This window comes from Phymastichus coffea, unplaced genomic scaffold, assembly GCF_024137745.1.
Source record: "Phymastichus coffea isolate CEN01 unplaced genomic scaffold, Cenicafe_Pcof_1.1 PCOF00001, whole genome shotgun sequence".
Classification (NCBI taxonomy): Eukaryota; Metazoa; Arthropoda; class Insecta; order Hymenoptera; family Eulophidae; genus Phymastichus; species Phymastichus coffea.
In genome coordinates, this window is record NW_026706812.1 from 16,496,091 (window position 1) to 16,521,689 (window position 25,599).

The window sequence follows — 25,599 nt, forward strand, 5'->3', positions numbered from 1 at the left end:
GATAATATATTACGGATATTATGATCTTCATAATAAAGAATTGTATCACGTAATTGTTGTATTACATTATTTATTATTAACAGTGAATCCCGAGATTTAACAATTTCATTAAATAGTTCATCAATATTTATTTCTTTATCTCTTAAAAATAATCCAATATCATATATTATTCGCCGTAAAATTGGCCATTCGTCGTAAAAATGAGCACTAGTTACGTAATCTCGTTGACAAGCAAAAGCCGGAGTAGTCGAATTAATACAAACTCTTTTTCGATATTTCGGATCTACTATGCATGAATATTCCATTTTCCAATCATTACAATAATTCGAAGTTCTCTTCTGACGTACGAACTGATTTTTTCTTCTTTCGTGAGGCTGTTGAAACAGAGGTTCGTTGTAATTCATAGGCGAGTTGTTCATTAATATCTTGCACTTCAAATGTACCACTGGATGAATATTGTCCCTCGAGAGTAGCTTGCATTCCAAAAGTTTGATATCCTTCTCCAACCCAGTCGTGCTTTCGATCCATGAAAAAACGAACTTCCTCTGGCCAATGATATGTAGCATCATTACAAAATGAATCCATATTAAATTCCAAAATAATTTCATTTTCACTCAATGTATAGACAGACGAATTTAAAAATTCTGAATTTTCTTTATCCGGTTTCAAAGAAGGAGTGGCCAATAAGCCTAAATGAACTTGAGGTTGTGGTATGAAAGTAGACACTGAGCCGGTTTGAGCGTGTACATTAACATATGTTTCCAGAGACTGACCGTAATCGCCATCTACACGGGTGCTCAACTTCTTTGTAAAAGACGAAGCAGCAGAATTTAAGATATGAGCGCCACTATCTTTATCTTTTGTCACATTCATAAAAGTCGGCATAGTATGATTATACGGAATGTAATTAAACGTAGTTGGAAAACCATTCGCATTCGTCATATTTATACAAAGAGCTCGTTTAGAAGGTTTTACATAACCACTTCTAGGTGAATAAGAATAATTGACAATCGGTTTTCCAATAACATGATTAACCATAACTGTTTGTAATTTTTTATCAACTCTATACCAACCCGTAATAGAATAAGTATCATTCGGTGAACCAGCGTCTTTTGTTTCATTATAAAGATACATCATATACCAATTAATATGCCGTGGACATTCTACAGCAGGTGGTGTTGATCCATATATAGCCGTTATATTATTTGCTAAAGGCGTAGTTTTATATCCAGTCGGTTGCATAGCTTCAGTACCATTGAAAGTAAATTGCTTATTTTGTATATAAAAATCGCGATTTAAACCAATTCCAAATTTCACGATCGGTATGTACTCAGTAGTGGCAACTCCTGTAAGTGATGTTCCATGATCAAAAGCCGTACGTGTTCCCAGTAAAGTAATTTTAGAAGTAACATGTATAATTTTAGTATTTTCTGGTAAAGACAAATATTCAGCTTTAGTTAGATACCATGGTAACCAATCGACCGGATAATAAGCATAAGGCGTAGCAATTGCCTTAACATAAGTAGCATCTTTGTTCGCACTCATCATATGATGTTTAACTCCATAAGTATAGCGATATATTCGTTTTTGAAATTTTAACATAATACTACGATCTCGAGGAACAGGAGGTATACTACTCATACCTCCGGCATTACTTGTTCCATCAACTCCTGATCCGGATGAAGGTCCTGCATCTGTCTCCATGGCATCGTTACCTCCTCCCTGTGAAACAGCCGTATTACTTTGTCCTTTAGCACGAAAAGTATTTCCTTGAATATCGGCCATAAGAATATCGTTGATATTATCAATACTATCAGCCAAAATATTTCCTTCGAAAGGTGAATCTCTACTACTAGATGGTCCGGGTTGAGGTTCGGGGGAACGGTCGACGTCGACGGGGCCTCTGTCGGATCTGGCTCTGCTCGGCGAAGACGGACCAGCTTCGTCTGGGAGACTAAGATTAGATAAATTTACTAGATCTGCTTCACTTATTTCAGGCAAAGTTTGTTCACTATGAGCAATTCCTTCATTAAACTCTTGTACTGCTCTTTTACGAATTACTTTTGCATACGGAGATCTCAAAAATTCTGAATATGAATTAAAAGGATTATTTTGATAAACTTGACGCCAATAGTGACCCAATCTTTGCTGTTGATATGCGTAACGAGCTTGTCCAATATTTAAACGTTTTTTACGTGGCGATGACATTACCTAGGATAAACAACAGTATTTAAAAATCTTTCGTAAAGATGCTTTGCAGACAATCCAAAAGAACCAATCAATGCAGGATAAACTTTTGTAACATCATTACTTGAAACAGCAATATCAACAAATTCTTTTATAGCTTGTTGATCAGCATTGTATACACCTAACTTATTTTGAACATTCTCATACAAAATATCATGCTCTAATGCTACACTATCGACTTCATTGACTGGTTCATCATCTTCTAATAAATTACCTGGTCCCAAATATTTATGAAATGGAATTACAGACATATTTTTATACCAAAAATTTGCGTAGTAAACTATTCTATAACTTGGTTACACATCCAGCAGCTTTGAAGGCTGAAGTAAAACTGGCCGTAATACGTTAACCCCACCAACATACAATACCGGCATAATCGACCCATAGGGTCATGATTATTAGCCATGGATTCATTTTGTAATGATGCTACATATCATTGGCCAGAGGAAGTTCGTTTTTTCATGGATCGAAAGCACGACTGAAAAATTTTTTCCAGCGTTTGGATCAGATTGAATATATAAACAATTTTTTTTAGGTATTTGTTTCTCTAAAAAATTATATAATATAATTAAAAATGCTTTTATATTTTTAACTTGATATAATAATAGTTTCTCTAAAATAGTAACACTATCTTTAATAGAATAATAATAATTTTCTCTTTCCTGCCATGATGCTGCATATATTAATTTGTTTGTCTCGATATTTCTAGAATATTTAAATATTTCATATACTGTCATGTCAACAATTTCTTGATTAATATTATGTAGAATAGTTCGTATCAAATAATGTTCGTGAGCAATATACCTGTATTTAGAATTGATCCAATGTCCAGTATATAAAATATTTTTTAAAGGAGTACATAATATTGATTTAAAAAAACTTTCCATCTTTAAGGGTTTTGGGTGTGGGATATATGATTCCCTTTCTTTGCTTTCTGTATGTTCTTCAATGTCGATGCCAGTTTGTATGCCTTGTCTATAGCAATTTGGTCCGTTGAACGTAGAACCGTTGTCGCACGAAATTCTGCTTGTCGCCACCACTCCTTCTTTTCCTTCCTGAAACAGTCGGCGAATTTGTAAATTTCTAACTTTACCACCATCGATCCACGTTTCTCTTCCGATTTGTAATGCATGTATTTGTCGCCCGTTTTGAGACAAGTAGAAGACCAAATTGATCCAGTGGTTTCGGTCATAGAGGCCACTTGCGTATCTTCGTCGATTCCATCGAACAATAAATTTTTTGCATTCATTATTTTCTTCATACTCGTCCGTGGAATTATCGCTGCCGCGCATTTGTCGCTGTCCGTTTCCTCGTCCTCTAATGTTATCTCCTCCGGTTGCACTAGTTCGTTCTCGCTCTCGGAAAACTGTGAAGATACTTTCTTGGTAATCTCTTTCCGCTTCCTCTTGCAATTGCTGTAGTCCGAATGCTGATCGTCGCTGTTTTCTGATGATGACATTTTTATCTCTCTGAAACTTACTTTCCTCTTTTTCGCTGGTGTCCTGCTTTGCCTCTTGTTCTGCGAATTTTTGCATAAATCCACATCTACACTGCGAGTTGGTGTAGCTACAGTCGTGTACGACATGGAGATGTTCCCCGTGGACGGCGACGATAAACACGCCTCTTTTATTTCTGTTATTATTTCGAAGGCTTTGGCAAAAAAACTTTCCCTCAAGAGATCGTGGTTTTTCCCATACATCATGCAATATCCGTGATTTAAGACCCATTTCTCGAATTGCTCGATTCCACAGGGTCCGCAATACTTTGCGTTGCTCCTCCATTGTACAAAACTCTTGATTATTTGTTTGTAAAATGTTAGTTGTTCGACCATCGTCATTGGAATTCGTGCTTCCAACGTTGCTACTATCGTCGGATGATTCAGAATTATTAATCGGTAAATCCATACCTTTTTTAGAAATTTCATCAACGTTAGATCGTCTATTGCTCGTTTCTTTTCGTCCTCTGTCAAGTCTTCGAAATTTTGCACTCCCATCTCCTGCGTCTGTATGATCTGTACTGGTACTAACAAACTTGAACATTGAGCCTCGTTCTCGAAGAGATTCTGAGTTTCGTTTTGCTCTACGTCGAATTCGAATGTTTCCTGCTGCGTCGTCATTTTTAACTTTTTGTATTAATCGTAAATCGTTTTCGTCTAATAAAAATTTTAACATTTACAAATGAAAAATCCTCGTGGTAAACTATTCTATAACTTCCTACAGGTCCAGCAGCAAAATTTGGGTTGGAGAAGGATATCAAACTTTTGGAATGCAAGCTACTCTCGAGGGACAATATTCATCCAGTGGTACATTTGAAGTGCAAGATATTAATGAACAACTCGCCTATGAATTACAACGAACCTCTGTTTCAACAGCCTCACGAAAGAAGAAAAAATCAGTTCGTACGTCAGAAGAGGAGTTCGAATTATTGTAACAATTGGAAATTAGAATCTTCATGTATAGTTGATACTAAATATAAACGTCGTGTTTGTATTAATTCTACTTCTTCAGCTTTTGCTTGTGAACGTGATTATATTACTAATTCCCATTTTTATGATGAATGGGCTATTTTACGACGAATTGTTTATGATATTGGAATATTTTTGAAAAATAAGGAAATTAGTATTGATGAATTATTTGGAGAAATTTTAAACAATTGTTATACAGTAAAAGTAATAAATAATATAATATGGAATTTACGTGATAATATTCTTTATTATGAATCCCATAATATACGTAAAATTTTACTGTGGGACTTGCAGGCGCGCGTGGCTAGTTATATACCCCACCAACATGAAATCCCATGGCTATAATCATGACCCTATGGGTCGATTATATGGGTCGCCCGTTACTTTATTATTCAAACAATCAAAGGTGACCTTGAAATAACCTTAACATGATCTTGAAGGTCAAAGATAAGGTCACTGTAACATGCTCCCAGTAGAATTTAATAAATTTAGCCCGAAACATTTTATAAATGTTTCGCGAATAATATTGGATCTCGATTTCACATGACCTTAGCGATGAACGTCGTGGATCAATCGAAACTCAACATAATACCTTATCCAAACGTCGGATTTCGCGCTATGTGCGAATCCGGGGTCAAAAAGAAAGGTTTCCATTACAAAAAACACTTCGCCCTTGAAATGACCTTCAAAATGAAGTTAAAGGTCAAAGGTTTTTGGTGCATTGAGTGGCCCACTCTGTTCTGAACAAATTTTGTAGAGGTCATTTTTCGATATCTTAAAAATTAAAAAAACGCTTTTAGGCAGTTTCCCAAGCATTTGACCTTAAATAGACCTTCTCAAGGCCATGAAAAAAAATTTTATAATACCGTTTTGAACGTAAAATTTCCCGCTCTTTCGATTGCCGTTGTCAAAAATAGGGGTTCCCATTTGAAAAAAAATTTTTACCTTGAAATGACCTTGAAGGTCAAGCTCAAGGTCAAAACCAAGGTCACCACTGGATTCCTCGTTCAAAGTTACTACAGGAATGACCTTAATCTCCTCGGCAATAGTTATATCTCAGGACTACCTGGGGTGTCCCGGAACTTTTTGGACACCCTGTATAATCCAAAATTAAACCACTATAAGTCCACTTTACAACAAAATTAATGTTTTATAATTGAAAAAATATTTTAATCCACCAAAAGAATCTATTTTTACCACAATTGCTATATAAATCGAATTTTTTATTGATATTTGTGTGCATTAGATCAGACATAGATATAGATGGAACATCTAAATCTTTTTTCGAAGATTTTTCGAATTTAGATTGAACGTTGGTTGCAAATTCTAAAAATATCGATTGTTTAAAACTTAATATGAAATTTAATTACTGCTGTTTGATCACAAACGCTTTCGAAATGCAAACAATAGAAGAAATCAGTAAAAAAAGTTAGATCATTCAAATCAGCACCATGTAGTATCGATTGAGTCGTTAATACCAAACTAAATAAAATTTAACATAGATTCTGTGTAACTTTTGTGATATGGAATGTCGCGTTTATTTTAAAATAATGTTCAAAATACTTTAAAAAAAATAAAAACAAAAAAACGTTCTATTCGCAGAATATGCAGTTACTATTTAAGTTATGAATCTTATCTTCGTGTACGAACTCGTTGATATGACTATTTTCGCGTAAAATTGAGTACCATTGACGTTATAAAATAGGTTTCGATATCACATTACTTTTCTTGGCTTGAAAGTTGATTACATCGCCACTTACCGTCTTGTTCAATCTTTACAGTAACAATATTTTCGCAAGTGGAACAAATGATGTTCGACGCACCTTGCTTGAGATCCGTACATATTTATCCTGCTGACATCAGAAATCTAAAAAAATAAATGATATATTTTATCATGCGGTAAGGATTACATCAGTTGAACATTAAATTTTACTTTACATAACATCAAATTTTTTAATAATGAATTCTTATAAATAAAACACAGAGCGAATACGAACTTTTGTAGAGAAAATATCTTTTTGAACATCATGTGAAATACTAGCTTCAAAGAGACCATTTCCTGGTAAAGTTTTGATCTTCAATTGATATATTTCAGTTGTGAGTTGAGTTTTCGCATTTAATGCAGCAACAAATCCATCAGCATCGCGAGATCTTTCAAAATGGAGAAGACCTAAATAAATAATAAATCTTCAATATACGTATATTAATTAAATTATTTCTCATTTCTGACATGGTATTCAATGACTATATAAGGATTAAAATCCAATGTCAGTGGAGTATCCAGGCCTCATGGTTACGAATGTTCACGAGATACTGTCCATGTTGATTTTTAATACGAAAGATACGAAGGATCGTTTGTACAAGCTTCTAGGAAGCGTATGCCGTATTAATTTGTTTTGAACTGACCTTTGGTAGGAATCAATTTAGATGCCCACATAACTTGGCCGACATGAAGTTTCTGACATATGTCCCGATGTTCTCCTGTATAGAAATTGAGGAACTCGACGAAAAATTTGGCAGCTCGTTGTACGATTGGTTGATCGACGGAAATTTCTTGCCAGGTTAAGCAGGCACACCAGTGCGGCTCAATGAAAGCATCCGCACAGGTTCTCTCGATGGGAATCTACGCAAGAAGAAGATCGAATATGAGGTTTGAGCGTAGGAGACTTCTTCGACGCTACACGATTGAGGCGGTACCTTGTCGAATAAGCTGATGGCCCTGTTACTGAGGTCAGCCTCTTTGGGCTTTTCAAAGTTCAAAATGTGCTTGAGAGTGGCGTGAATGTCGAAGGGCGTCGTGAGATGCTGCGTATTAAAGAGGAAATTGGCGTAGGCCTGGGGATAAACCTGCTTGAACCAGGGCGGAAAGGTGAAGGAGAAGAAAGGCAGCCTTTCCTCTTGCTTGCCCTGGAGCGTATTCCTAATGTCGGCGAACCTGGAAGGATAAAGAGGTGGTAACGAGAGGACAGCGCAGCGGAGGCGGGGCGAACGCGAACCTGTGGCCGTGATCGCTCATGACGATGAGAATGGTGTTGTTGAGGTGCCCGGAATCCTTCAATTGCTTCATCCAGCGGAGCAGGTCGTCGTCGGCCACGCCGATGTCATTGTAAGAGTCGTGGGACAGCTCGCCGTGAAAGCCAAAGATGAACTTGGGCTTATGCCTGTACTCGTCGAATATGGCCCGGATGTGGTCGAGCATGAGCTGAAAGGAGGAGGGGCAGAGTCAGAGAAAGAGAGAGAGAGAGAGAGAGAGAGCCGCTGGCGAGCGTGCGACCGACCGCGTGCCTGGGCAGGCCGCCCATGCAGAAGGGCTTGGAGTACTTGAAGTAGGGCGCGGCAGCGAGGTAGTAGGTGCGCATGTAGTGATCCGTGGGCTGGCGCTGGAAGCCCTTGAGGCGGTAGGTGAAGGTGCCGATGTGGGGCACGTCCTCCATGAAACCGGTCAAGTAGTTGGCGGCCTTGTAGTCCTTCCAGACCAGCGGGTAGACGTCCACGTAGCTGGCCTTGTCGGCCATGCGCTTGCGCGCGTCCGGCAGCTCGAGCTCGATCTTGCCCGTGAGGATGGGGATGAGGGCCTGGGGCGTACCGTCGCCCACGATGTTGTAGCCCTCGAGCACCAGGCCGCCTAGCGCCTGGCGCAGGAACGCATACGACCTGGGCAGCTTGCGCTCGAAGGTGTTGCGCGAGAGCGAGTCGAAGCCGAACATGAGCACGTTCAGGGGCAGCGCCGACCTGGGCAGCGCCGACCAGCTGGACTGGCGCCGCGGCGACGGCTCCTCCCTCACCGCAGCCAGCACGCCATGCCACCTGGCGAATGCACGAGCATCCAATTACGTAGGCGCTCGCACCCCGCCGCCTACTTGTACTCACTGCTTGCCGGTGCGCGACTCGCACTTCACGTCCGCATAGTCGCTCTGGCGCAACACGTACGACTGGTCGCTCTCCACGCTGCCGGCCAGCTCGCTGCTGAAGTCGTCCACCCGCAGGATCTCTGCGCAGACGAGCGCGAGAGTAGTGGCGCGCGAAGCCGTCGCACGACCCGGCACTTACCGCTGAACGCGCAGGTTATCGGCCCGAAGCGCTGCTTTGCCTTCTCGTCGACGTACAGCCGGGGACCGTCGGCCTTCACCCAGTCCTCCGGTGCGCACTGCAACGCTGGCACCTCGTGGATGAACTTCAGTATCTCGGAGTTGTTGATGTCCAGCTCGGGAAACTTGCAGGCGGGAACCCCGTTTCTGCGGTGCACGTGCGTCGCTCGATTAATCGCGGGACTACCGAGCCAAGCGGCTCGCCGCCACAACTCACCCAACGTAGCGCGCCTCTTGGTTGAAGCTCTTGATCGACTGCGAGATTCGCATGCTGAAAGAAGAGAGGCGCCGCGCGCGTCAGTCTCCCCGTAGTCCAGGCAATAGAACCCGAAAAAGAGCGTTTCGCGTACTTTTTCCGGAAAGCACGAAATTTTTACTGTGGATAGCTGACAATGAGTGTAATAACATATCTTCATCCAAAGTCTGAAATCGGTGCAGAACATTGTTAACCAGCCGTTTGAAAAAAAAAAATTGATCTACTTTCATGTTTTCGCGTAATATCTTTTTTATTAGCAGTTGAAACGAAAAATGGTCTGATCTCTATGATTAAATATTGAACGGTAATTATTAAACAATTGGCCTTTTTGTGTTAATAACTTTTTACCTAATTAACACGTATTAACGCGCGACACATGCTTTTGTAGGTCTTACCGAGACGAACAAAAAACCATTAGACCATTTTTCGATTCAACTACTAATAAAAAAGATATTACACGAAAACATGAAAATAGATCAAATTTTTTTTTTCAAACGGCTGGTTAACAATTTCTGATCCCGTTTTTGAGACTTTGGATGAAGATATGTTATTACATTCATTGTCAGCTATCCACAGTAAAAATGTTGTGCTTTCCGGAAAAAAGTACGCGAAAAATGCTCTATTGCCTGGACTACCGGCCGGCCGGCGTAGTAGAGGTACTTGCGTACTCACAGCTTGTCCAGATTCGAGTCGGCCGCCTCGTTGTAGCCGCCGTCCGACCTGAGCAGCTGGACGCCGCAGAAGACGACGAGCAGCAGGCCGCCGAGCAGCACGAGGCGCCTCAGGTACTGCGACGTCAAGCGCATTTTCATCTTGGTCTAGCGGGTCCGGCCTGCAGCTGCGAGCCAGCGACGCTCAGCCAGAGCTGCCACTCGTGATATCTTCGCATGTATTATGTTCGCCGAGTGTTTGCAGACCGACTAGACAGAAATCAACTGATTGTTACGTGCTCGCCTCGGTGCAGCGCGCCGTTTTGCCCGACGAACGTGCGTGAAATCGGGGCGGGGAGGGGAAGTGGGGGGGCAGCGCCGATAGTCGCGTCTGCAGAGCCGAAAATGTGCGTGCGGTGCTATTGTTTCATCAATAACAGCTGCACGAGCACGATCGTTAATTATGCCGAGCCGTTAACGTGCCTGCACTGCTGGACTTTACGTGGATTGATCACGTATGCACGTCCGCGAAAGGTAAATGAGCTCTGCTTCTATTATTGGATATCTGCACAGCACATTTCCGAGAGTTAATACGTTACTGCTGCAGTGCGCCTACAACCGCGCGAGCCCCCGATTACCGATAATAGCACGAGTATCACGGTCTATTCAAGATACATCTTCTCTTTGTCCACTTTCAAGGGTAAACCCATTACCCTTATTGTGTAACGTTATATTTAGTAACCGGGAAGGCGTATAGACAATCAATTTTGTTTCGTGACGCGTTGTTCTTTCTGTCATAACGATAAGCTAACGTGTAGTCTCATGCTACACGCTTAAAAAACCGGGTATTGACACCTATTTTTAGGCATTCAAAATCCGAGCTGCTTTCCGTTGTTAAGATATCTATTCTTAAGCTCTTATTTGAATTATCCTTTCTTCGATGTTTTATTGTCTTGTTAAATAAGTTAATTGTCTAAAGGCACTAATAAACTTTTGAAGAACAAATCAAGTATTACGTTATTATATAATTGTAAATACAATCTCAATAATATTAACGATAGATCCGTAAAAAAAGTTGAATTACGTCAATTACATAAAAACAAAGGTTTTCTCAAACATTGCATGATGAATATTGCATTACTAATTTTCTCAAATTCCCACAGTACTTCCATTATCTAAAGATTTTCGATTGTTAATTACAAAGCAGTCTGATAGTTTATCAACATTTAACCGTACAACGGAACTTTTTTCTTACATCTCAGTACAATCAATATCGAAATATAATTTAGCAGCGTAATACGAATTGTTGACCCTAAAGGGCTTCTAAAACTGTAGCGCTGCTGCATGGCATTCGGGTTTTCAAAGCTCTGCAATAGTCAGATGTTCAGCAAAAAGTATGGTAACAAATATGATTTCCGGCGTATGTTCACTCGCAGAATTCAAATTCAATGTCAGATTAACGCTATGATTTTTTGGTTTTCATTAAATTCAAAAAAAAAATTATAAAAAATCCATGATAATGAGGCTTTCGCTTTTATACATTTTGGCACATTTATTTGCTAAAAAAAGGATGTCGCAAGCAAACGCGACGAAGAGTCAAACTATTTTCGTATAGCAATATTACATAGCTTGAATAAAGAAATCGACTAGTAAGAGCGTGCACGTTGCACTTTAGCAAAAGCGCTGTTTCAACGTTGCAAGAGAAACACGGTTAAATGAACGCACTGTGACGGTCGATAATATTTCACGAAGGAAAGCAACTGGGATTTGGGTTGAAGTCGATTTCTGTCGCCGCTTTAGGTCTAATCAGTCGTCCTTCGAAGCCAAAGTGACGATTTGCACGTATAATGGAATGCCTGTGTAAGCGAACGTCGAGAACACCAATGAACAAGCACGTTGCATGACGTTTACAGTCGTCCAATCTCAAATTATTGCTTCGTTTTTCATCTGTTTGTCACGCACAAGTGTGTTTGCAAACAAACTTGACCACGAGCACCTCGGATCATCAGATCAATAAATTTTTCATTAAATAATAGTTACATGCTACTTACTACAGTAAAGACGCCGGTCAAATCGTTGAGTCATTGAGGAAAAATAAGGTAATACTAGTGTATAGTGGTCATACAATACGACGCTAAGAAGCCAGCCAGACAAACGTAAATAGAAATCATTAATATTCGAGAGGACGAAATTTCTTGGAATAATGAGTCGAAGTAGGTAAGCGAAGAAACACGACACGGCACGCGACACGGCTTCATCACTGCAACGTTGCAAGCACTCGGTAGTAAGGTTGTGTTGCTTATCTCAGCACTTTATTGCTCGAAATTCCTTGAATATGACGCTTTTTAGATTAGATTGTAACACGACGAGAAATATAAGTAGAATATAAATGGAAACCCGAAAACCGTCACGTAACAAAAAACATAAATACAAATCAATGTATTTATAAAAAATATACGCGTTGATATGCTTTTACCGAAAGGTCTAGTCGGAAAAGATAGTACAGTCGGCTTTTGAATGGTATGAGAAGTATAATACCCCTCCAGCAATTTTCAGCCCTCTATACCCACATGCGGACGCAGAATCGCAGCTTTGTGGAGCTGGTATGAGAGCATGGATGTATGAGTGAGCAATCCGTTACCGTATCGGAATAAAAATCAATGATTGGATAACAGTAGTATCAATAGCTTTGATAATTTATTATATCATATTGTGCAATGATTGTGAATATCATTATTGTGCTTTAATACTCTCTTCTTTTACAGTATTATGTAAAAGAATATATTAAAAAATATTTATATTAGATATATGTATAAAATTGTGATAACCTGATGTGATTCCTCCATAATTGATAGAATGATGCAAAGTATTATTATCCTGTCAATTCAATGTTCTTATGCAAATTTAATTTGTGGTTATATAGACTAACTGTAATGCTAATATATAGGATGACATATGTGTAAATATCATCTTTTCCAATTGTGATTCGTATTACCAATCCAATGTTCTAATAAAGTGAAATGATAAATATTTATTTCATATGTTACACCTGAATGAAACATTCCCAAAGCCAAATATATTGTATAATATATAATAATATATATGTAATAATATTAATACTAAATTCGGTTATTTGCATTGGTTGATATATCAAGAGAGAGAAAAAAATTTGCGCGCGAAATTTTGTACTAATTCTTTTTCTACTGAATCGATTACTGGTAACCATTTGTTCTTCAACTTCCGGTATGTTAACATCGGATATCTATTATCATTCCATATGTATTGTGCTATATCTCGTGTGTTACGCTTGATTAAACGTTGTGAAAGTCGAAAATACGATGTATGGTTATTCAGGTTAGTCACTATTTACATTGATTCAACTATTTTTTATTAACAAGCACTTATAAAAGTGAAAAGAATTTGCGCGCGAAAAAAATTACTCTTTTCGAGCTATGCATTTATTTTTTCCTGCTGAACCGATTTTCTACGATACCCATTCTGTTCAAGTTTCGAAAAGTTGATATTTCCAGTCGTTCACAATAGTTAATTTATATTGATCTGATTTATTTTTATGAGGTAGACATAACTATAATCTTTGCAATCATTAGAAACTCCAATAATGTCATTACGCAGCATTGAAATAGTGCAGCATTTATTAAGTGTAATACAAGTCATGGGAATATATTTTGTTTAATTTTAATAAATTAATTAATTGCAAATGACGGTGTCAAAAGTAATTTAATTAATAGTTCGAGTAGCTGTGAAATGTTTATATGATTGGGAAATAAGGTGAGCGTGTTTTTGCATAGAGGTTATTTTTCTTGTATCGCTAAATTAGGATAATATTTATGCAATATACGCGAATACAGTGTCAAAGTCATTTACTAAATCAAATCTAAGCATGCATATTTAAGTCACGGGCCTCGCGTCCCCGATTCGTCCCTGACTGACGCTAAGCGCTGGCTCGCAGCCTCAGTGTCATGGATCCTCTCCGTTCCTCATACCATTCAAAAGCAGATTTTACTATCTTATCCGGATAGACCTTTTACAATTATAGAATATATATGTGTAGAATATTTTATGCCAATTAATTTTTTGTTAATTTTTTGTAAAACGATATCAAATAATATATCGTTTCTGAAAGAAATAGTATTTTATCTTTCGTGTTCAATAGATAAACATAGAAATAAACGAAAATTTAAATTAGTATAGAATCGAATTGTGTAAAATCGGTATGCATACAAAATAAATCCAAACTAGAGTTAGAGCATTTTCTTTTTTTAGTTTAACAAACGGCAAACGGAACTGAGTTTCTTAATTCCATTATTTGGATTAAAAAAACATAAGAATGCCCTGCTTTTATTGCTGGTAATACTTTTAATTTTACTATTGAAAACAATAATGATAATTTGTATTTATAACACAATTTAATCTATTCCTATTGTACTTTAGTTTTCTTTGTGACAGTGATATTAAGCAACAATTAACTGCTTAACCACTGGTACGTGCGCGGTTCACAATCGGAAATGCAGAATATTTAAATTTAATGAAATGTTTTAATTTTTTATTTAATTTTATTTAAAAAAACTCCATTCTTAATTGATTTATCAATTTCTAGATATCGCTTCTATCCTGGTATAGATTCTAAAGTCGATTCTTTTTTCGAGAATCGCCTATCACTAGACTACTGGCTCTACGAATTACGGGTGAAACGACGGTACACGTAACTCGGTTATCGTTTGACCAAATGATTATAGTACTCCGCCCCAGCTGCGATCGCAATCGGACGAGTGAAAGCGTACGAAACGTAGAGATTGAGCGGACGAATAGCGCAACGCCATGCCTAAAGTGTGCAGGCAGCCTGTCAGATAGAGATGAGAGCATTAGCGGTGCTATGGAGCGGTCGATATTGCAATAGGTACTATATACAGCTGCTGCCGTGACGGAGGTTGTCGTACGCGACTTTCGAAGAAGGATAGCACCGAGGGATTAATCATTTCAAGAAAATTTATTGTAGTGATTTCAGATGATTTCAAAAATATTTCATAATAACTTTATTGGAAATTATTCAGCTTACAAAATAATCTTTCATACGATTTCAAGTTATTGCACTCGATGTTCTAAAGATATGAAATCGATTTCAACTCTGAAATATTAATATCAAAGAATTTTATATTTTCTGAATACTTGAAAAGGTGCAAAAACATATGAGAAAATATAATTAATGATGAATCATAGAAAAATGTTTTAATTCAACAATCATTATTATTTTACAAAAGCAATTTTTTATTTTATTGAACAATTAGAAACTTAATATTAATCTATAATTTTCGATCATCGTTGGGGAAATTGTGAACATATAACTTTTTATATCTGTATACCCATATATGTACAAACATTCATGGATACAGGAACAAGAACATTGGAATTTTTAATTTTTTTAATGTATACCACTGACAAAGTGTCTTTCTTATTTTTATTGATATTTGTAAAATCATTAGAGTATTCTAAATTTTTCCACGTAGATCCAGTAGAATATGCAAATGATATATAACTTAGTCCCTACATGATCTTAGTCTTGCATACATGTAAGTTTAATATTTAAAAAGGAATCATAATATTTCTTTCAACATTTTTCGTCTGATAACCTCTATTTGTTTCCTATCGCCTACTTTTAATAAACATGAGTAATCATCGGTGAAACCACCTAGTACAATATGATTCCTCGCGCCGAGCGCCAAGGCTTTTATATTCCGCGATGCAAACATTTTTTCTCCGGTGTGTAGTCGCTCATTGTGCAGCTGATGCTTAAAAAATTTTTCATTTCTGGCAAGGCCACATGAGGGTCTTTAGATGCCGAGAAAAATCGGTCGGTAAATGAGTCGTAGTCGTAACACTGTCGATACTCTTGAACCGGTTAGCACAAACGTGCAGTCAAAACCATGCCTTTGTCGCGTCAAAACAAAACTACCAACTTACGCTAACTTACGCCCCATGCGGTGAATGAAAGTTTTACTGGAGAATGAGTAACCCCTTTCCTGCCTTCTCCTAGTCTACTATTACACTAGGAGGAGCTGCTCGCGCGTATGGGACTCATTTACCGACCGATTGGTACTGTATGTAAAAACCCGAATACGGCCACCTGCAGTGAAAATAACTAATATCACTGAATATGATAGAATAAATGAACATTTTTCAGATTATGTGTAAAAATCATCAAAATTAGCAAATACATAACAGTCATCAGTAACAAAGTAATAAAATACGAGTCTGATAATATGAAGGTCTTGGATTCAAGTTTTGATCTTGATCAGGTCGGTTATTTTCTTTTATTTTTTTAATTTATCCTATTTAATTTATCTTTTATGGCTACAACACAGGTTATTTTATCCACAATATGCGTGTAATATTTATTTATTTAATTTAAAAAAACAGGGCGTATAGTGAATACAAAATGTGCACAAATTTCGTGAAAATTTTGTTTAAAATTTATACAAAACTTTTAAAAGGCTTGTACCAAACTTATACGAATTTGGAATACATTTTTTTGGAAAAAATGAGTACGAATATAGTAGTTATTCAAAATCATTTTAGTTGCAATATGCAGGAAGCTGTTATTTTATGCTTTAAAAACTATTTCCTATTTTAACTTTGTTAAATTGAACATACTGACTGATTGATTATTACCAATATATTTTTGGATTATTACTGACATGCAATAAATAACCATAGCTGACTTTGGAATAAATGAAATTTCCATAAATAACACTTTTGACTAAGTAAAAAATAGCATAAGAGATTTGCTAACAGTCTTAGTTCAGTTTTAACTATTTTATATTGTAATCTATGTTTATATTTATTTTATATTGTAAATAAATCTTAAAAAAAAAATAATTTAATAAATTTTCCATTTTTAAATTTAATTTCTATAGATTTCATTGTTTGAAAAATGCCATAGATGCTGAAAATTATTTTCAGATCGCTTACACAAATTAATTAAATATGTATTAAATAATGGCACAATAAAAAAAGATCCACAAAAAATTAAACAATTTCGAGTATCATATTCTACACTTCAACTATTAGCCTGACATATTTAATATATGATATTCATTTTTTTATGGAGATGTTAATCAGAAGTTATTAATGAATTGTTTAAGGTAATAAAAAGATATATTATATTCTTGGTGGACCTGTCATAATCAAGTTAATTAATTAGGAAATGATTTATTGATTATAATGAAAACAAAAATTTCTTTTATAATTATATCTAAAACGTTGTTATTATTATCAATGTACATTTCTGACAACTAATAATTTAAGTATTTCTTACAATAAATTGTTGATCGTAGCAATAAAGCAGTTATTTTTTTAGTGACACTATTATGAATTTTTGAATGTAAATTAGAATTCTAAATATTATAACTGCAAGTGACTGATTGAAGTTTATAAAAAAATATTTTACTAGAATGTAGTAAAAATAGTATAAATATCAATTAATCAGTAAATTAAGCTCTACAAAAGAATATCGCTAATAAATTATTAGTGTTATTGAAACTTACAAGTTTTATTTCTTAGCTTTTATGTGAATTGAATGAATCATAATCATTTTTATTTAATTAATTTTTTCTCTAAATGTTTTGATAAAATAATAAAAGTGCTTTCACTCTTATTATTTTATCAATAATAAATTCTACTTAAGCATACAGGGGATTTATTAGTTAATAGTAATTTTCTAAAAATCAAATGGATTTTCAAATTTCAAACCAACAATGTTCACTTGATGACAAGCCTGGCAAGAATATAATATATCTTTTCATTACCTTAAAAAATTCATTAATTACATTCGACTAACATCTCCATGAAAAAAATGAATATCATATATTGAATATGTCTAACTAATAGTTGAAGTGTAGAATTTACACATAAAATTTTTTAATTTTTTGTAGATCTTTTTGTTATTATGCTATTATTTAATACATATTTATTTTATTTGTATAAGTGACATGAAATTAATTTTCAGTATCCATGCCATTTTTAAATAGATTTCATTATTTTCAAAACTTTACGAATAATTTTAACCAAATAATGAGATTGATAGAAAGTGAATTTCAAAATAGGAAATTTATTGATTTTTTTTTAAATTTATCTAGCACAACATAATATAATAATAAAAAACAGTTAAAAAAGAATTGCGACTGTTTACAAAGTCTCATAAAACTTTTTACTTTGTTAAACTTTTTTAAGGATTTTATAAGGATAATATATATCAAGTGAAAAGCGAAAAGAAACTCGAGTTTGTATCCTGTTATGAGAAGAGGTGTGTAGGGAGTTTAACGGCACGCGCGATGGAAGAAAATTCGCCCGCATCGCACCTGTAGCTGATTGCGTAGAATCATCAGTTGATATACATTTTTCATACAGTTTAGTAGTTTTATGCGAACAAGAAAAAATAATACAAATAAATTCGTTAGTTAGAATATCCTTTGCTTATATATTCTAAATGGCAGCATCATTCTGCTGATTAAAATAAAACACCAATATCAAATGTAACGTAGTATAACTAAAAATCAATACTTACCTATTAACCTCGTCGTTAACGAATTAGGTGAATTGAATTCAGCTTCTTTATACGCAAATTTTGATTCAAACAGTAGGCGATACCTCGAAAAAATGCGTGCTCTTTGACGAAGAGCAAGAGTGAAATAAGCGTGTAGCTAAGTAGTATCTAATACTGTGCGACAAAACAAAATATCTATGTCATATGCACAGGCACCCTTACCCCGCACACATGACATATGTATGTATACATATGTAATATTATTTACATATTTTTTATCCTTGGACTCCATTCAGTGAATTCTCTGATTTCATCGATTTCACTAATGTTGTTTAAAAAGATGAAGAACATAACGATTTTAGATGATTTTAGATCAAGTTGAAATCGATTTCACAGACTGCTCACCACTGCCTGACTGATTTTATCAAGAAATAACCCCTCGCAGGCTATTAAAACTGACCTCAAACTGACAGTAATCAGGAAAGGGCTGCTCACTCGGCTCTCTGCACCCGATAATCCCACTAGTTCGCTGTCTGCTCTCATATCGTGTAACCAAATTACACTGATACTAAGTCGTCAACGCCAGAGACTTTTGTCTGCTCGTAACCTCCAAAGTCACGGAAACCTCCACGCACTTACAACGATCGACGAGTAACTGCTAGCGCCAGGACGAAATGAAACCGAAACTAGCAGTACTGGCACTACCAGCAGTGTTGTTGCCATTCTGCCGCCTGCTACTAATTCGTTACAACACCCTCCATCATAATGTTCAATAGTCTGTAAAACATGTGCTCGAGACGAAGATATTGTTTTTTAATCTTTAAAATTAATATAGTGTCATTTAGCACGATTCGCACGGTTTTTTTCTTATATTTTTCTATTATTTAATACATTATTTCAACCTTTTAAACGTCAACTTAGAGATTCTAATCTGATTCTAATGGGTACGAATGAGGCATGCTATTTAAAATACAGGAGACAAATATAGATATTTATTTTGAGGTTATTTCATTTCTATCCATTCTTTAAAAACTAATTTATACTATACCTCGTGACCATCATTCAGCAAACCAGATCACTAATAAACTACATGCAATTTCATTCATCTCTTTTGTAGGAAAAAAATCACTACGAAGTCCCCCTCCCCTCCTCATTTTTAAGGGAAATAAGTAACGAAAAAGGGAAAACGGCATTAGTTGCTCTATTTATCCCTGATATCAGTGCTAATTTTCCTTTTTCGATTTCTTCCTGCGAAATACATGAAAATTTCGACGGCATGCTCGCAATCTGACGTCAGAATGCGGATACACTTGGAAGTCATAGACGCGCATTCTGACGGCAGAATGCCGCCACAGTGCTATCTGGGTTCCCTACTCCCAAAATTCTCAACTGGAGGTCCCGCGTATTTAAAAGGAGATTGTTGTGTATGGTTCGCTTGTATAAAGAGAATTATTGATATGTTGAAGCGAAAAAATGGAGGGATATTTCTTAGATGATCAATTTTTTGATAGTTTTTGTTGGAAATCAAAATGTATTTTTGTTTGTTTGAAAAAAATTATAACCTCAAAATTTTTTAAATGCGTAACTTGAAACGACGAAATTGTTACGAATTTTTCAAAATCTAATATATATTTATGGTACATTGTTTATAAATATCCCAAAAATAAGAATATGTATATCAATTTTGAGATATATTTATTAGAAAAAACCATAGAATCGATTTAGTGAATTGGCGTTACACCGCGACAACAATTTGTATTAACTTTTCCGTCAACATCACTTTAACCACGTACCTTAACTATTATTTTAAGAGAGTTATCGCTTTGTAATTTCAGAAGCTTTATTTTGTCAAAGTTTCATAAAATTTTGATCGTTGGATCTATCTCACTTTTACATAAATAAAATGAAGATTTTTCTTTTGATAGGAAAATACATTGAAAATAATATTTTCATACTTTCTAATTTATAAATGTGAAAGATCCAACAATCAGAATTTCACAAAATTTTGATAAAACGAAGCTCCTGGAATTATAAAGCGATTATCGTATTAAAAATAATAGTTAAATAATAGTTAAATACGTGGTTCAAGCGTTGTTAACGAAAATGTTAATAAAATCGGTGCCGCGATGCAACGCCAATCTACTAAATCGATCCTATAAATTTGTTAAATTAATAAAATATTAATTCAACTTACAATCGATAAGACTATTCTCTAATAATTCTATAACACTAAACTTTATATACTCAATAGTTATAGCATACGCCATAAAAGTATGGAACGCCAATATCAGTGTCTACCAATGTGGGTGCTTAGTGGATGTCGTTTGGTTGAGAGAATTCCGAGAGCATGTGTAAGTAATAGATTTTCGATACTCCGTGCGCAAAGTGCGTCTTTCCCGTACGCTCGGCAGAAAACGTGCGTTGAAAATCGCACTTTCCACACGTCGTATCAAAAAGTACTTTTCCACCCTCGCTTCGCTCATTTGTTGCCTCATCGAAAACACTCATGAATATTCTTCAAGTTTTACGGGTTCACTATTCTGATAATTAGTGTCTGTTACTCGTATACTTCTTAATTTACAATGTACAACAGATAAAAATGTATTTTTCTTTATTTTATTCTATTCATTATCTTTCTCTTTCTATTAAATCTTAACACAATAATACTAATTTCAATATCACAGATGGATATAAAATTAACGATTTGTACCAATAATTTCCAAAACATAACGTCTTCTGAATTATGAAAGACATATTGCCATTCTTGCAGATTATTATCCATATTAATTATTCATAAATTGAATTTACTGATGAAATATAAATCTTTCACTCCTATGTATATATATATATAATAAAAATATTTCAAAGTATACAAAAATCTAAAATTTCGCGCTCTATTTTAGCATCAACCAATCATCATTTTTTGAATATAGGAAGCTATTGCTCTACGATTTAATAATTATAGGGCCGATTGCACACTTTCTTATTCTCCCATGGTGGATCATTATCCGAATGGCTTGTGCACAAGATTGCTATAGATATTTATATCTTTAGCAGCTGCTATTTTCAACACTCACAGACATACGTAGGTACGGAAAGTTTCAGCACACTTGATAAATGAACATTTGATTTAATGGCCGTAGCTTGCAAGCCGTACAATTTATTAATGGAGCCGGAACAGAGGCACGTTCGTAGCAATCGCACATGCGATCAGTAAAATTACAAACGCGTAAATTTGGCAGGTTCTAATAGGTGACTAAGCGGCAAGTAGGCTTGCTTGGCGATCAAGTCCGAAAAGGAATCAATCGAGCGGCGAACGGCTACAGGCTTGCAGCTGGCTGTTGAGAGCTTGCAGCTGGTCGAGACGGTCGTTGCAGGCGCCGAGGAAGACGTTGAGCTTGTCGGGCTGTACCGGGCAGTAGACGGGCGCATCGTCCCAGAGCAGGTCGAAGCCGCCGACGCGGGTCTCGCGACCGGTGAGCTTGCGCTCGAGGTCTAGCACGTTGAGCACGTCGTCGACGAGGTCGAATTTCAGCCGGAAGTCGTGGGCGTCGGTTGCGTTGAGCGACGGCGAGGCGTTCACCTCGAGCAGCCAGGGCCGCAGAGCCTTGTCCAGCAGCACGTCGTAGCCGTAGAGCTCGAACGAGTTTTGGCAGGCCACCACCGAGCGCTGCACCGCCGCCAGGCTGGCCATTATCATACCTGCGCTTTCGAATCGTCCGCGTTAGTGGCCTCGCCCACCCACAGAACTCGCGCGCGACCACCTGCCGCTCGCCCAGCCCTCGTCTCGCGTCCCGATATTCATAGTTCAGTCGAGTGCACGACGTAGTCTAGGTTTCTATCAATAAATTTATCACGATGGAAGTCTCCAACGTTCGTCAATTCTAGTCGCTAGATTTATAAATAAGACCGCGTTGCAATTCACTAGGAAAAGCGTAAAAATTCGTTGAATCTGAGTAAAATGCCCAGTGGGCAGTGAAGAGACGTCAGCAGCAAGAGGCCTCGACGGCCACTCGTTTGGACCGGATCTGCCGGCCGGTGGTCGCGCAGACGACGGTGCAGCTCCAAACGTGCGTCTGCTCGTCCTTGACGTCGTCCAGCCAGTACAAATACTCGTGGCTCCTGAAGAGCTCGCCATCCCTGTACCAGGAGAACATCGGCCGACAGGCGTAGTCGCAGCTGGGCACGAAGCCGATGCCGAATTGGCGGTCGCAGTGTCCTTGCAGCTGGTCCACGTCGCGAAGGACGGCGTGCTCGCGGCGCGACTCTGGGAACTCGATGGATCTGGCGCCGCTGTCGTCAACGGCTAGCTGCAGAAGCACTCGGCCGCTCTTGACGATTCTCGAGATGGAGAAGCCGTGCTCGAACGGCTCGAAATGCTCGATGGACGGGCAGGCGCCGCCGCTGTCTTCGAACAGCCGGCCGTGCAGCTCGGCTTTCTCGCACTCCATGTAGGACAGCTCGTTGGTGTAGGCGGATTGGCGCACGTACAGGTAGAGCACGCGCACGTCGTTCGCGATCCTGGGTCGGAGCCCGCTGCTGCGGGTGCTGATCGTTCGGCGCTCGCTCCGCGCTTCCTCGTGCTCCTCCTCTGCCGGCGACGTCAGCATGAACAAATCCAGCTGGTACAGCCTTTTGCCTCTGTCCTTGCAGTACTCCCATATGTCGCACACTTGGCCGTCTCTTCGCTTGAAATCCGAAATCGGCTGGCCGCCGAAACCGCCCAGGTTCACCACGAACTCCTCCTCTATCGCGCGATTATTCCCGCTGTTGCTCGAAGCCTCGAAGGCCTCCATGGCTAGTCGTCTTATCTGGCCGGCCGAGTAGCGGGCGGTCGCGTCTAACTGCAGCTTCCTCACGCCGCCGCGAGGCTTTGCCACTCTGCGATACTTGGCGCGGCCTCCGGCAGCCTTCTCGAGCCATCCTATGCGCAGAGTCTTTTCGACGTTTCTCACTTTCACGGCTCGGCCCTGCGTAACAGCAAATACGTACTATAATATTCGCCGAGCGTGTAATGCACACAAGTCGTCGATATTTTTTACGGAACCTCTGATTCGTTGACGTGCGACGCGTTTTCTTTGTCGGCACCTCCAATGATTTGCAGCGCCAATGTTTTTCCAATGTGACTAGCTGCAAAAGCAATATTTGGCGCGAGGACGAGCTCACGATAAGATCTGAAGAAATCGAGCGACACATACCTTCGTTCTCATTGACCGTGGCTTTTGCGCTGACTTCCTTGCGATCGAGCATCGAGCTGCTCGGAATTTCCGAAGAGCTTGAAAGCAAATCCCCATCGCCGTTGACAGCAGTAGCTATATTATTATGGTTATCGCGATTATCGGCGACCTCCGTCATCTAATGCAGCACAATCAAAAGTAATTGTTAAATTATTTATTTGTTTTAGACTGAAACGGGCTGAAAGGCCTTGCGTGCGAAATTGGTGACGGTCAACGACGCGCGACGTAAAAATTGAGTACCAGGATACAACAAGAAAAAACGAAGAGACGTATGCAGCGTTTGCCGCTTAAATGACCATTTTTGTCGGCATCACTGTTATATTCGAAAGCTACTGCAGAGCAGCTAACAGTTGATCGCAGCGAGGAAGCGCAGCCTCGCTTTCCAAGTTGGCAACAATTCAACGGCGGTCCTACAAACGTTATAAAAACGCGAATGGGAATTCAAATGACGACGAGTACAATGTCATCGGTGATCCAGGGAGGCTGCTATTCGATCAAACTTTTGAGCGAAATGCTTAAACTATTAAAATCGGACAGTCGTCGTATCTTACCTCTGGCCAGCAATTAGACGCTCACCGCAAATTGCACTTCACTCCCAACTACGCGCACGTTGCTCTGCGCGAGAGCTGCCATATTCGAGCTAACAACTCGGCACTATCTGGTAACTTGGCGATCACTTTCACTCGATAAAATCATAACAAGAGGTCGACACTCGCCCGCGTACGCGTATGGCGATCGGCAATGCAGAAATTCCTCGCGTGGTTAAATTCAAAATATTGGCGCTATGTCAGAGAGGCGTAAGCGAAAGGGTGCACCAGTAGAGCAGTAGCGGAACAAGTCGTTCGGTGGTGCGCGCGCGAGAGCGGCATTCGGAAGACAGTCGAAAGGGGGCCCATTGTCTCCGCATACGCACCGGCAATGTTGTGCAGAAGGTCGTCGACGACGGCGGGTCCGTGGCGCTCCGTCAAGTACTGCCTGAGGCAGCTGAGCGGCCACTTGCTGCCGAGCCTGGCCGGCGGCGCAGTTCGCTCGCAGTCGCGGTCCGCGCTGGGCCGCGCTGGGCGCCTAGCGGGCCTGCCGTCGGCGGCCTTCAGCTGGATGGCCATGTTGGTGAGGTGGACGCGGCTGTCGTCGATGCGCGCGAGGGAGAACTGCTCGCCCGAGAGCCGCGCGAAGCCCTCGCGAGCCAGCCAGACCTTGAGCGGCTGGAACGAGGTGACCAGCACGTAGATTCGCAGGTCGAACTTGCAACCTGCAGGCGTGCGGGCGCAGCTGTCAGGCGGCTCGAGCGCGCGTCCGCGGGCGTACGCACCTGCGAGCAGGTAGGGCTCGTCGATGTACTTCTGCACGATGTAGACGTCCGGGGCCGCGAGGCCCTCGCCGTCCGAGTTGGAGTCGGCGCTGGGCGCCGGGTACTCCCTGGAGCGCCACTCCGCCAGGTCCCTGAGCCTTCGGAACAGAAAGATGCCTCTGCCCTGGAAGCGCGGGCGAACGGCCAGTGGGCGGCGGCTCGCGGCGTCGAGCGAGTACCTGTGAGCCGGCGGCGGGCTTGACGATCCAGGTGGCGCCCTGGCACCTGCGGTACTCCTCGACCAGCATGCGGTACTCGCTGGGCAGCTCGAAGCTCACGGGCATGATGTCGCAGAGCGCGGCCTCGCGGCTCTTGCCGGCCTTGAGCAGCAGCCGCTTGTAGCGGCGTAGGTTGCGGTACAGCAGGTTCTTGCGCGTCAGCTCTCCGTGGTTCAGGAAGTGGGCCACGCGCTGCTGGGCGCGCAGCCGCTGCAGGTTGTGCAGCGCCAGCTTCACCTCGCTGCAGTCGCACCACCACAGATCCCAGCGCCTGTCCTTCGGGTCGTAGATCTGCGGGCCTCCGTGCAGCTTCATTCTCGGCGACGCCTGGTCGGCCGCCTAGCTCTAGTGTCACTCACTCTCGTCCAGCCTCTCGACTCCAGCACTCTCAACGGCGTTGACGAGTAGTCGCAACGAAACTTTATCGTCTTCTCGCCGCTTCGCTTTCTCCTCGCGCGTTTCCCCGGCTGCTTGTCCATGCTCTACTATTCGCTACCTCGCATTACCTCGCGTTCTCACGTGCTAAGG

The 25,599-nt window shown here is 39.5% G+C and overlaps 4 protein-coding genes across 10 annotated transcripts; all 4 read right to left on the bottom strand.

Annotated features, from left to right (window-relative positions):
* Positions 1–7: 7 nt before the first annotated feature.
* On the bottom strand, positions 8–3,510 carry LOC131662920 (uncharacterized). 4 transcript variants are annotated; one of them, XM_058932930.1, is made up of 2 exons: positions 3,052–3,510; positions 8–2,952 (listed from the first exon to the last, which is right to left on the bottom strand). In XM_058932930.1, the coding sequence occupies exon 2, from the start codon at positions 2,206–2,208 to the stop codon at positions 316–318; it is 1,893 nt and encodes a 630-aa protein (XP_058788913.1). In that variant the 5' UTR covers positions 2,209–2,952; positions 3,052–3,510; the 3' UTR covers positions 8–315. The 4 variants fall into 4 exon arrangements, with proteins under 4 accessions (XP_058788913.1, XP_058788906.1, XP_058788922.1 ...); XM_058932923.1 differs by having other exon boundaries at positions 8–2,977; XM_058932939.1 differs by lacking the exon at positions 3,052–3,510 and having other exon boundaries at positions 8–2,211; positions 2,462–2,799.
* Positions 1,854–18,894, bottom strand: LOC131662900 (uncharacterized). 4 transcript variants are annotated; one of them, XM_058932893.1, is made up of 12 exons: positions 18,726–18,894; positions 9,728–9,975; positions 9,017–9,070; positions 8,762–8,946; positions 8,582–8,702; positions 7,990–8,518; positions 7,708–7,913; positions 7,409–7,646; positions 7,118–7,334; positions 6,709–6,881; positions 6,472–6,578; positions 1,854–1,954 (listed from the first exon to the last, which is right to left on the bottom strand). In XM_058932893.1, exons 2-11 carry the CDS (start codon positions 9,865–9,867, stop codon positions 6,480–6,482), a joined length of 1,962 nt encoding a protein of 653 aa, XP_058788876.1. In that variant the 5' UTR covers positions 9,868–9,975; positions 18,726–18,894; the 3' UTR covers positions 1,854–1,954; positions 6,472–6,479. The 4 variants fall into 4 exon arrangements, with proteins under 4 accessions (XP_058788876.1, XP_058788866.1, XP_058788894.1 ...); XM_058932883.1 differs by lacking the exon at positions 1,854–1,954 and having other exon boundaries at positions 5,657–6,578; XM_058932911.1 differs by lacking the exon at positions 1,854–1,954 and having other exon boundaries at positions 5,657–6,578; positions 18,761–18,775.
* Positions 18,895–20,903: 2,009 nt separating this feature from the next.
* LOC131674106 (probable tubulin polyglutamylase TTLL9) lies at positions 20,904–25,550 on the bottom strand. Its single transcript, XM_058952654.1, has 5 exons — positions 25,418–25,550; positions 25,033–25,340; positions 24,815–24,977; positions 24,416–24,754; positions 20,904–21,967 (listed from the first exon to the last, which is right to left on the bottom strand). Exons 1-5 carry the CDS (start codon positions 25,548–25,550, stop codon positions 21,567–21,569), a joined length of 1,344 nt encoding a protein of 447 aa, XP_058808637.1. The 3' UTR covers positions 20,904–21,566.
* On the bottom strand, positions 22,122–24,142 carry LOC131674186 (uncharacterized). Its single transcript, XM_058952730.1, has 4 exons — positions 24,054–24,142; positions 23,464–23,620; positions 23,313–23,395; positions 22,122–23,235 (listed from the first exon to the last, which is right to left on the bottom strand). Exons 2-4 carry the CDS (start codon positions 23,618–23,620, stop codon positions 22,252–22,254), a joined length of 1,224 nt encoding a protein of 407 aa, XP_058808713.1. The 5' UTR covers positions 24,054–24,142; the 3' UTR covers positions 22,122–22,251.
* Positions 25,551–25,599: the final 49 nt, after the last annotated feature.